General features: G+C 43.9%; 1 protein-coding gene across 4 annotated transcripts in view; it reads right to left on the bottom strand.

The window, feature by feature from the left end:
• Positions 1–752: 752 nt before the first annotated feature.
• ric8b (RIC8 guanine nucleotide exchange factor B) overlaps positions 753–13183 on the bottom strand; it is a 27680-nt gene continuing 15249 nt past the window's right edge. For 2 of the 4 annotated variants that reach the window (XM_063196435.1, XM_063196436.1), the window contains exons 10-13: positions 12055–12174; positions 2291–2360; positions 1988–2157; positions 753–1690 (exon numbers count right to left, since the gene is read on the bottom strand). In XM_063196435.1, coding sequence (XP_063052505.1) covers positions 1576–1690; positions 1988–2157; positions 2291–2360; positions 12055–12174 — 475 coding nt within the window. In that variant the 3' untranslated portion in view covers positions 753–1575. The remainder of the gene's footprint in view (positions 1691–1987; positions 2158–2290; positions 2361–12054; positions 12175–13183) is intronic. The other 2 variants (XM_063196437.1, XM_063196438.1) reach the window with 1 other exon arrangement.

Raw genomic sequence — 13183 nt, 5'->3', positions numbered from 1 at the left:
GTGGAGAGGCCCAGAGGGCGGGGAGAGTGCCCACCTCCACTAGGGGTAGAAAGAGTCAAGAATGACCCAGAGGACCACTACAAACGGACCATCGGTCTCGAAAGAGCGTGCGGACGCGTGCGAGAGAAAGAGAAGCAATTGAAGAGCAACATTGATAATTTGTCAAGAAGAGAAATGCAGTCAAGCGACCAATGGTAGAATTGTTTTAAGTTTTTTTTTTTTTTTTACAGAATGTCTTCAGTTGTGCACATACAAATTCAAAAAGGTGAAATCATAAAATGTAATTATATTCATTATTCATGGAATACACACTGAACACCCACTGAAATAAATAGGGCCTGTATATTGGCAATGAACAAAAGCAAAAAACAAACAACTCTCATACACATACATGCTCGGCAAGACCCGACATACTTGCAGCCCCAACACTCCACTCCAGCACCCCCACCCACCCACTAGCTCATTGGACTCCCAGGACTAGACGTAATCAGTCACCTGGGCACCACACCAGCGAAACACAAGAAAGGCTCATGGGAGAAAGCCCATTCATTCATTCATTCATTCATCGTGCAAACCAGTCTTCAGCCATTTCACAGTACACCACAGGAAAGCTTTACTACGTTTTCTTCCAAGCAGCCCGACGCAGGCTGTGGAATATGGGTGTACAACAAAAAGAGAAGTGCCTTTCATTTATTTATACAGCATACTGCTTTTCATTATCGTACAGAAAAAAAACGTACTTGAAACATGCATCACTAATCGGAACTTATTTTTTGTCTAGCCAAGTTCGAGTGGCGTTTTCACAAAAACAGAAGAAACAGAGAGAGGGAGAAAAACATCGTTTGAACAACAATTCATATTCTATGGCACCAGCAACCACAGTAGCAGTCACTGCAAGCACCTGGTGTTCTTAAAAGAAGGCACAATGCCCCATACATCTTTCAGGAAATTCCTATTTAAGTCTTTAATATGCAAATCCTGAAAATAAGCCATAAAAGGAGAAAGAAAAAACTCCCAACACTGTTTTTGCTGAGTGGAGTGTAGAGTGCAGCCGTGAGAACACAACACTGGTGCCAGAGACACAGCTTGGCCTCACACGTGCGCTCAGGTGCAGGTGCACACACACCATGGGGTTCACAAACGGTAGGGGAAAATGTCCAAAATCTGTGACCAGGGCCTAAGAGGAGTTTCTCTCCAAGCTTAGCACTTTGAATCTTTGGTCGAATCCTGGCATGTCATCTGTTGTGCTGTAGGCGGTGTGTGGGTTGGTTAAGCGAGGGGTTTTCCCCTCCTCAGTCCAGCCAACTCTGCACTAACTTGACAAATATGGACCTGCATGATAGAGTCACCTTGGGTTCAAGGACAAGCCTAGATGGGAGTGTGAGCCTGCCTGAGAGGGGGTTTTGTGTGTGTTTGTGTGTGTGCGTGTGTTGCAGACGGACGGGTCCTGTGTGTACTGTACAGGCCAGTGGTACTGGATAGAAGTGAGACGGGAAGACACAGAGGGGTGAGATCATCATCATCATCATCATCATCAGTGATGCTCATCAGCTTCAGCAGCTGGAGTGGTGGTAGCTAGTCCGAGTCAGAGTCGTCACTGTTGTGGTCAGGCCGGCAGGCTGCTATGGTCTCCTCTAGGGGCGCCAGAGTGCCATCCTTCCTCACACCCATGGGCTTAATCAGCTGTTGCCTGGATAGATGTAGACACACACACACACACACCAAAACAGAAAGCATTGATTAGATTCTGACTAAGCAGATTTTTCACACAACCCGTGAGCGTCAACACTTGTAGAAACGTGATTCTTGTCAGTGTGTGAGCCTGTGCTTAAAGTGACGGCAGCATGCGCGCAAATTCATGCAACAAAAACCTGCAATTTTTGAGATGCCAATGCTGTGAGCAGTGCACATGAAGTACTCTATATTTCCTCCATCTCCCTCTCCCTTCCCCCCCCGCAAAATCCCGCCAGCCCGGCTCATAGCTCACATGGTTGCGTGTCCTCCCAATCCAGAGTCGCTGCCGTGAGGTAGCAGGCTGTTGTCGTTTTGTTCCAGTCCCTGGCTGGACTGCGCTGGTCGACTTTGGTTACCGTGCCACTGTAACGCGGGTAAACTCCTGCGACCAGGTACTGTTGTTGTACCGACTTGGTTTTTTTTCTGCACAGTACAAGCGCACAACAACACGTGTGAGACCTCCATGCCACCCACTCTGCTGTCAGAGTGTAATTGTAAAAAAAAGTGAAGATGTATTCGAAAAGAAAAGAAAAAGTAGAGGAGTTTCTTGGCACACCTGTATGACCGCGCAACAAAACGAGATCTGATCCTCCAGCCTTGTATCTGTCCCAGCCTCCATGCTAAGCCTAGCACCGACATGATGCCACAAAACAGAAAACATGGCAAAAATAAATAACACAAACTTACAAAAAAAAAATTTTTTTTAAATAAATATATAAAATATGAATACACATAGTGTATTCACAGTGTACTGCATTTAACATGAATGGCTGGAAACAAATTTAAGGAAAATAAACTAAACAATGATGAGATGTGAAGATGAATAATGAACAGGGCTCAGGTAGTTACAGTAGATCCCCCATACTCAACTAGCGGCCTTTTGTGGCCCACGGAGCATCTATCTCTGGCCCTCGAATAATTCTCAAAAAAAAAAGAAAAAAAGAATTATCCCATTTTAAAGAATTATCCCAAAATAGTTCGTTTTGAATGCTAATCCTCTCCTAAAACTACAAAAACAGTTTTGAGCAAGTTGAATATTTATTATTGGCCGTTGCATTTAATCAACATTGCATCAAATGTGCCGTTTTCTTATTGACAAAACCTCCTCTTTGCTAGGTCCATATTTTTGCAGCTACAATTACTAAACTTACTGTAAGCTGTCATTATGCATGTCAGGGCTGCATAAACAAGTCATAAGCAACATTTGAGCTTTGTTTGAAAAGCATTATCTTCAGGCTTATTGGTTTTCTCACTAAGAAATAAATCTTTATGAATGCAGTCTGCAAATATAGGCTATATAGACCATACCGGTATGTCATTTCAAAAAATACTGAAGGGTGGCAATGAGAGCAAGGCAGGCACCTCACCCCACACTGCTCCAGGAAAATAGGCCCTGTATTAGAGAAATGTTCTCCCCTCCTGTCATTGGAAACTAAATATCTGCGAGTGCGTGTGTTTTGTGCTTACAAAGGCCGTATGAGTTTTTGTTATGTGTGCTGTTCTCCCCCTTAATTTTTTTGTCACAATATGCTATTACGGCAGATGTCGTGGGGTAAATTGTGTACCCCTGCAGTAGATGTTCTCTGCCTGTGCTGACATACAGTTCAGCTAAGAGGGTCAGTATCAAGCTCTGCTTTGTGCTATAGTATGCAAATGAACGTAACAACCTGCCACATGCTGAGATGATGGGACATACCATGTGGCAAAACGGCAGTTTAAAGGGAGACTCCACCCATTTGCATTAGGCTTTCCATTGCTAGACACTAGCAGATACTTTTGAATGGTCGTGCAACACCCTCTCAATTCCCCCTGAGACAGGAGAAATCCGTATTCACCTCTTAACACTTCCTCCTACAATGATGTAAAAATCATCATTTTGCATCATTGTAGGAGGAAGTGCAAGAGAGGTGGATTTCTGTTGAGACTACAAGCCTTTTCCCCACCCTTTCAACCCTGCCCATAGGGGGTTGGACCTAATGCGCTAACAGACCTATAACAGATCAGTGTGCCAGTGCTTTTGAAATCACTTGCATTGTAACTCCAGTAAGTCACTGGCAGAGCTGCCTGGGTGTGGCCTGTGGAACTTGAGCATTGCAATGCGTTATGGGAATTGTTGTCACAAATCCACAAGCACTAAAAAGTCATTTTCTGCCTTTTCTCGGCCAAGAAGGCACCAAATTAGACATTTATGCTACTATTATACTAGATATATGACCCACTTGCAATACATATTCATGTCTCCACCGATGGAATGGCCCTTTAAGCATTTCTAAAAAAAAAACTATACAAATATTGCCATATCAGGTAAATCATAATCCGAATGAAATGGTGTTTGCAAAGAAGACAATACAGTACTGTGCACGTGCATGAAAAGGGAGCAATCGAACAGCTCAGGCCATGTCAGTCAACCACATCCACACACATTAATGCAGCATTTGCTACTTATGAGCTAATGCCACACACTGAGGCCCACTAGGGCTGCTGGTATTCTCTGTCTGACCCAGCCCAGCCCCAGACTAGGATGTGCAAATCCCAACGCTGCAATTCCCATACTGCACCCCCCTCCATTAAGTACACAAATAAGCTGCCCATGCTCTCAAAGCTTCCAGTCAGAGGCTACAGGCTAGCCTTCAGGATTTTTTTCATTAAAGAACAGCGCACAATAGAGAGAGCACAGAGAATCACACAGCTGTGTACCTAGCTGGATCACTACTCACAAGGCAAACAACGTCTTCTCACTTGTATTTGTTTTCTTTCCTGATTTTTCCCTGGGAAAAAAAACTTCCTGATGAATCATTCCATTTGTTTGTTATAGTGAGTAATTCCATGAATCATCAATCTAAAAAAAATGGAGAGCAACTTGGTGATGGAAACTTTTTTACTGATCAACCTGTATGATTCTGGAGCTTTGGAAAGCTGACAGATGTTTGCAAGCCAGATTTTAGTTTGAGCAAACAGTACACTCAAGCCTTGCAGGCACCTCAGCTAGACGCGGCCATGCGCTGAAGTGTTCAGCAGCTTTCTTCTCTAGTCCAGCCTGTTCTCTCCCTCTCTCACACATACGCATGCACACCCACCATTTCCCTCCTCAACCCCCACACCCACTAAAACGCACACATCATTCATTCAAACGTGTACTCTTACGTACACGCACGCACGCATACACGAGCGCACACGCCTACGCGAGTTGCACACGCATCTACGAACGCAACGCACACACAGACACCTTCCAATTCCTCACTACTCCACACTGGCCCCCTTTCCTTCCCCTCTCCTTCACTCTATTGCTCTCTTCTCAACTTCTCTTCTCTCCTCCCCTCCCCTGCTCTCCCCCACTCCCTTCCTCTCCCCTCTTCTCTTCCCTGAACTCATCTCCTATCCTCCACCCCCTTCGCCAGCACTTTAATTACGGGATCAGTGCCCAGTCTAATCTCCTCAAAGGCTCTGTCCTCCCCTCACCACTAATCCAATTAGATCTGCACCGTGTGGGCACCCCTCTACTTCTCAGATGATTCACACAGCCGTTATCCAATCAAAGCTCTACCTAAGATGATTTATCAGCACATTAGCCAATCCAAAAGCTTCAGCAATACAGCCTCCTTTGCATTCATTTGCTGAGTTTTTTTTTTGTCTTCTTTCTTGGCGCACACACAGGAATCTGGGACAGAAAATGCTTGTAATGTGGTGCTGGGCTGGGCTGGCACCCATGATCTTCATGAAGTGGAGGAATGTGGGTGACAAGGGACGAGATACAATATGCATGTCACATCACCATTATCCATGCCATAAGCTTCTATTTTTATTCCTTTTAATATATATGGTATTTTAAAATATGTATAGTATACAGTATATTTATATCTGTATTTATGTATATGTACTTTATTAACAAAACCTGTCTTGACATGAACTTAAGTGCCATCCCATTCCTAACCCATGAAGTTCAATATGATATCCAATTTCTGCAGCTATTACAGATTCAACTCATCTGGGAAGGCTATCTACGAGGTTGAGGAGTGTGTTTATAGGAATTTTTGACCATTCTTCAAAAAGTGCATTACTGAGGTCACACACTGATGTTCGTCGAAAAGGCCTGCTCTCAGTCTTCGCTCTAATTCATCCTGACAGTGTTCTATTGGGTTCAGGTTAGGACTCTGTGCATCCCAGTCCAGTTCATCCATACCATACTCTGTCATCCATGTCTTTGTGCACCAGTGCACAAACCAAGGTTTGTATAGTCATGCTGGTAGAGGAAGGGGCCTGTTCCAAACTGTTCCGGTATCCTGAATCAGTGTCATGACCAGGGCTCTAAATTAACGCCCGCAAACACGCCAAATGCGGGTGAAAATTCATTTTGGCTGGTAGAAAAAATCATCCACTAGCCAAATTTGCAGGTAGCCCGCGCCTGAGAGAACGTTAAACAGCTGCCCGCACAGATCTGTAGCTGTCGTCTGATGAACGTCAAAACGTCGCCTACATTACCCATGAACATTAGTCCTACCGTCATGATGTAGCCCACACCCATTGGCTGACCGTTAATCACAATAAGGCAGCCTCACATCCATTGGCTGCGTGTTTGATACCCCGCGCGCTGGAACTAGTGTTGATAAAATATTTTCAATGAGCGGACTAGCGCGGATTACTTCGGTTTTGTAGGTTTTGGTCAGGTGAAAAAGAATGTGGCAGTGGTTAAAGCAAGGTTAGTGTCGATGAATGCAAGTAATAGCAGTGTAACTGTTGTGACGGTGAAATAGAGTATTGGTGGAGCGAAAACGGCGTGAGTGAGTGGAGGAACAGGACAGCTGTCTGTCAAAACAGTGTCGTTGCCGTCAGAAGCCGTCTGATATTTGCGAGGTCCTCGCAACTACAAACGATGTAGTTGTCGTTTCCTAATAACGCACACGCCATCGCAAAGACCCTGCACGAGTTTGACATGGATATACGAGTAAGTGAAAAAAAGAATAACAAAAACTAGCGACGAAAGTAACAAAGTAAGCATGGTCTCCGTGGTGTTATTGGATGTCTAGTTGACATAGGAGCATACAGGTAATTGTCATTCCAAGTGCATCGTAAGTAAAGCTAGTATTAATCTGACTTGGAGGAACTTGAAGGTGTCACGCAGCAGCAGCAGCATAAACACACAATGCAGACATCATTCACGCACTGTGTAGGTGTGTGCGTGTGCGTGTGCGCGCGCGTGTTCTCTCCTGTCCTTCTCCTCTCCGTCTCCTTCTCCTCCCCTCATCTCTTCTCCCCTTCACCTCTTTTCTGTGCATTGTCCATGGTATTTGGCCCACTGTGTGTGAAGTGATGCTGTGTAGGGTATATGAGGTTTTGCAGTGTTTGGTTGTGTGTGTGTTTGGTTAGTGTATGTTGAAAGTCTGGTATGTGTGTGACATTAGTGTTGAAGGCATGCTGTGTTTGTGTGAGTTGTAGGCCTATACTGTATGTGATGGTGCGTGAGGTAATAGGCTAGTGTTTGGCTGTCTGTACAGTATATGGAAATGGAATGAAAAATAATGAAATGCAGGTAATAAAAATATAATTACTAAATAATTATAGAATAGACTGAATTATATTGAGTATAATATTTATATTGTTTATCTGTGTTGAGGACATAGCCTAGTTTAATAAAATAATTAAAAGCAACATAAGTAACGCAAGGTTTATTTTGGTGAGGAAAAAAATGGCTAGTTGACCTTCCATTTGGCTAGTAAGAAGAAATGTCTACCAGCCAAATTGGCTGGTGGTGGAAAAAGTTAATTTAGAGCCCTGGCCATGACCCATGTCACATGCTTTTAAAACGGCAGCACAAATACTCTCCTCTGTGACTGAATAGACAAATGACCCATGCAATATCTGAAGTAAGTCAGTGTTTACAGAGCATTTATACTACGTACTTGCTTGGACGCTGTCCCTCTAAAATCAATAGGACACAATTCCTCAGTTACTTTAACCAGCCTCGTGTCTCGTGTGTATACATTATGTTCCCTACACTTCTTTTGTTTTCAAATGTTTTTGTTTTAAATTTCACAAATGCAAATGTCGAAATGGCGTTAAAAATCCTTAATCCACACCGTGTAAGATGGTGGCGCAGGGTGGCCAGAGTAGGTAACTACTGCATACAACTCATTGAAACTGTGCTGCCAATTGCCAAATTTGATCTTTTCATGAATATTTTCTGAATAATAAACCAATATTTACTAGTATGACCAAATCACAGTAAGTTTTGCAGCTAAAAATGTTTATTTCTGGAAATTCAAAATGACGGACCATGGAGAAGATCTCCCTTTTCATGTATGAAAAATGCAATTTTCTCAGTCATATTGAATATTTAGAATGTGATGGTGGCGGTATTTAAGTATCTGTTAAAAAGGTAACATTTGTAAATGAATAGCATGGACTCTGGAAATGAACTACTAAAAATATTACAAGGTGTACCTTTAAGTGGTGGTACAGTACAGTATATGACAAAACAAATCAGTAATATGTGATCATTTCAGACTGAAGAATGTTTTTAAAGTTTCGAATGAAGAATGTTTGCCGCTTTGTTGTTCGACAAAACAATGTTAAGAATAGTTTATCAGTAGGGTATGACCGTTACTGTCCAACATGGTCAGTAACAGGTGAGCATTTTCCCACTGAGGAATGTTCTCAATGTTTAGAGTGGTTTTCAGGCAAAACACTCAATAGTTTCATTAATGATTCAGTTGTCAAGAGGTGTTAAGCATGAGGGTGTATACAAACTGGAAGCACACACCAAGCGGAACCAAGTCTATAAACCTTATGTGTGCATCTCTCAAGGCGTGTGTGTGTGCGTGTGTGCGTGTGTGCGTGCGTGCGGGTGGATTGGGGTCGAGGGGGACATGGATTCACAGATAACAAGCTCCTTGGACAAAAAGAGAGAGATAAAAGGCAAAAAGTCACCCTAGACAAAACAAGACACACAGACACAGACACTTCCACACCTCTCCAAAACACCTCCCCTGGCTGCCCTCCTCTACCCTGCCTGCTGTGCCCATCAGGGATTCTGCACGAGCGCCATCAACTGTCATGCTGTGTGTGTGTGAGTGTGTTTGTGTGCGTGTGTATGTGTGTTTGTGTGCGTGCGTGCATGTGTGTTGTAAGTCGGTGCTAATTAGGCAGCAAGTTAAGCAGTAGGAGGGGAGGCACATTCTTTGAGGGCCTTGACCATCACCCAAGAGCCCAGAGCCAAGGATGATGACGAGTCTCTCTCTCTCTCTCTCTCTCTCTCTCTCTCTCTCTCTCTCTCTCTCTCTCTCTCTCTCTCTCTCTCTCTCTCTCTCTCTCTCTCTCTCTCTCTCTCTCTCTCTCTCTCTCTCTCTCTCTCTCTCTCATCGATTTACCCCCTTTATTTGTTGCTTTCTCTCCACCTCTCTCTCATCTATTTCTCTCTCCCTCGCTCTCCTTCTCTTCTCACTAATAACGACTTCACAGTGCCAGAGAATAGAATAGAGGTGAAAAGAAGGGAGATGATCTTTTGGAAGGAATCTGCCATTTATGGCCACACAACGTTCATTACAACCACATCAGAGCGCACACATGCAGAAGCACAGACATACACACAAGCCTACGCACAACTACACACACACACACACACACACACACACACACACACACACACACACACACACACACACACACACACACACACACACACACACACACACACACACACACACACACACACACACACACACACACACACACACACACACAGAACCTTAATTGACCCCATGTCTCTCTCTCTTCTCCAGCCTGGCTTCAATGGGTCCCATGTTCGGGCCTGCCTGTGTACAATGAATGGTGACATGCCTCATAAGAGAGGACACGTGTGATTGTTAGACGTCAAGCAGACGAGCGAACGAATGAACACAACACATAATAATGCCACCACCATCACAGACTGGCTGCCACTCACCATCTTGCCAATTAGTGAGTAATTAGCGTGGCGACAAATAACGAGAGAACTGAGGCTAACGAGAGAGAGAGAGAGAGAGAGAGAGAGAGAGAGAGAGAGAGAGAGAGAGAGAGAGAGAGAGAGAGAGAGAGAGAGAGAGAGAGAGAGAGAGAGAGAGAGCGGGGCTGAATACGAGCACGGCACCAGATTCCTGCCCTAATGAAACCGTTGGCAGGGAGCAAGCACCTTGTCCTCACAGCCCTCTGCGGATGCCAGCTAACTACCTGTGTGCTCGTGTGTGTGTGCGTGTGTGTGTGCGTGTGTGTGTGTGTGCGTGTGCGTGTGCGTGTGCGTGTGCGTGTTCGTGTGTGTGTTCGTAGCTTCTGGTAGTGTGGTTTAGTGTGTGTATGTACTGTATATGTGCACAAGTGTACATACTTGTATACATGTGGAAGTACTGTGTGTCTTTGCACAGACGTTTGTGTATGGAAAGGTTCGCTCAAACAAGACAGAAAGGTCAGGGCAGGAAAAAAGGCTCTCGGGTAACAGCATCGACTGTACCGGCAGGGAGCAGCCTGGGTCAATTAGCACCACTGGGCCTCAAGTGGCTCCTCTCCTCGCTAACCACCACGACCCCATTTCTCGAAAGCATTGTTGCTAACCAGTTAGCAGGTAGCAAGTACCTAGGTTGCCAATGGACAATTGCATTGCAACCAACTCAGTTGCTAAATTAGTTACACTACACTTAGCTTACGCTTTTATCCAAAGCGACTTCGAGTTATTATAAGTGCAGGGTATACATTACAAGGGCACCTCAGCCATGGGATGAGATAGAGAGTGGAAGGGTGGGATTCGAACCTGTAACCCTCTGATCTGAAGCACATCTCCTTAACCACTAGGCCACAGCTCCCCCCAAAACACTGTCAAGAAATGCACCCCAAAGGGGAATGGGCGGTGGATTTTTTTACTCTCGAGGCATCCTACACATCACAATGCCTTCACAGGCCTTTTTGGATGAATAACAATGTCATGTTAATCTTCAGCTGGTGGGCCCTGCCATGGCTCAAGCGGTAGGGCACTGAAGTGCTACACTGGCGACCTGGGTTCGATTCCACACAAAAAGCTAGAAATACAGTCAGAGAGTGCAGACCTCCGACAAGGAAGCAGTTTGATAGAACATTGTTAGAACTATGTTACACCCTATTTTTTTTTGCAAAAGTATTTCTGCCTTCTTTTTGAGTTATCCTGCTGACAGACAAACAAGCAAATGTTGGGAAAAATATGGGAACTCCTCCCACTTTGTCGGTAAGCAAAAAACCATAAGCAAACCAAGGGAAGCGGGTCAACCATGCCGTTTGGGAAATGTTAATTGTTATGCTCAGACCAAGTCTCGGAGAGATTTGAACGTTGATGATAAACAGGTTAGGAAACTCTTATTAGGGGGATCAAAAGACGTCCTATCAAATAACTCTGTAAACTGTAATCAGCAGAGCATCAACCAACCACACCAATGCTTCTGATAATGTACAGAGAGCTCTTGTTTTTCATTGGTGCCCAATTTCTTAGTTCGAAGGATTGCAGGGAATAGGCAGGTTGGCTTCGCTGATCTGCACTTAAAAATCTATACAGTGTCACAGGAAGTTTGGGTGGTCACTGGTCACGTCACAGGCTAAAACCTTGTGAGCCTATCAAGACCATGAAGTCATGTAAACACATCTGTGGCTGAGCAAATGTTTACAGAAGACAACCGACATGAGTAAGCAGACTGTGTGAAAAGTGAAACAAAATATAGATTATGAAAGTAGCTAAAAGCTACTGAACGTGATTCCTGAACGTGATTCAGTGAACCTGAAGATGCTAGAGGTGTCATAACTTTGCTCTGAATAAAAATCTTTCATAATAAAAAAAGGCAAACAGTGCGAGGGTAAACATTTTTATGCTTCATTTTCTACTGCAATTGAGTGGATGTTAATGTTTTGCTGGTTGCTTGTTGAGAAACATGTTGCTCATGATGCTCTTGTCATGGGTGTTAACGTTTTAGTTGAATTGGGACTCAAACTCCAGCAGAAAGCTGGAGGACATTGCAGCTTAACATTTTAATCATCTATTAGGTGCAAACAAACTAATAGAATAGAATAGAATATCTTTTATTTGTCATTGTAACACGTGCAATGACATTGAGCATTCCTAGTTGCATGAAGCAATAAATACATTTTAAAAAGATTAAAACGGTACTTGTAGATATGAAACTATGCTTTGGTAGCACAATTTATGCATCAATGTTTACAACATCTTGAGAGACTCTGTAAACATCAAAGCATTAGTCAGATGTTTGCTGCCAATAAATGGTTAAAATTGTATGCTGCAGTGTTTTCCAGTGTTAACATTGGCTAAGGGGTTACCTGGAGAGCTGGTCGATCATCTTGACGAGCTTCTGGGCCTCGCACTCTTTCTGCTCCTCCGTCATCTCCTCCAGCGGGTTGGCACTTGGCTCCTCCACATAACCCGTGATAGGGTTGATACTGGCAGGGGGAGGAGGGAGAGGAAAATGAGGAAGAGGACAAAGAAAGGTGCCAAAGAAGAGGAGGAGGAGGAGGAAGAGGAGGAAAAAGTACAGGGTAGATTGGAGGATGGGGAGGAGAAAGACGAGGAGGAGCAAGGAGAGGAGCAGGAGAAAGACAAAGGGAGCATGGAGGAGGAGGAAGAAGAAAAGGGAGGAGGGTGGTGGAAAAGAAGACGATGATGAGGTGGAGAAGATGAAGGAACGGGAGCAAGGAAGAGGAGGATGAATAAAGATAAAGAGGAAGAGGAGTTTAGCCACAGATTCACCACGGAGCCACTCTCAACTCAGCTCAGCATCCTTGACGCACCTGGCTGTGTTTAGACGAACACAGCTCTGTTTACATCACTTGATTGATTGATTGATGATTGAACTGACTGTGTTTACGCCAATCTGCTGTGTTTACGGAAGAGGAGAAGTTAGAGTGCTACTACAAGTAGTATCCCTCAGAATCAACTGGTGCTCTTGGAGGGTGCAATGCTCAACAAAACTAAAGGGGAAAATATCCAATGCATTTTTAAAAAATCTGCTTTTAAATGCATTGGCCCATAAAATAAAGATCGTTTCTGACTTTTTAAATCAACTGAAGTGCCTGAGCGCCTGAGGATCTTTTTCCTGCAGTGTTTACAGTTGGGATACGCAGAGCTGAATGAATAAACTCTTCTTGGCCATAGTTATTGACAGAAGGCTGGTGCAACTACAGGCCACGCTTGGGGAAATAATCCAAACCAACCTTTTACAAATTTTAAAATACATGTCATTACAGATTTCATGCAAACAACTTTATTCATGATGAATGTGGTCAAAGACGTGCAAAATGGCATTGTCATTCAGTGTAACGAATGCCTTCTGCTGACTGTAACTGTAAAAAACATGACTCTTTTTATTTATTTATTGTTACAGGGAATTCATGAAAGCCTCGGCTGTCATCCATTCACTTGAAACAATTTAAAAATCATGTTTTTTTTGCA

Source organism: Engraulis encrasicolus, chromosome 4 (assembly GCF_034702125.1).
Source record: "Engraulis encrasicolus isolate BLACKSEA-1 chromosome 4, IST_EnEncr_1.0, whole genome shotgun sequence".
NCBI lineage: Eukaryota > Metazoa > Chordata > Actinopteri > Clupeiformes > Engraulidae > Engraulis > Engraulis encrasicolus.
This window is presented reverse-complemented; position numbering and strand designations above follow the sequence as displayed.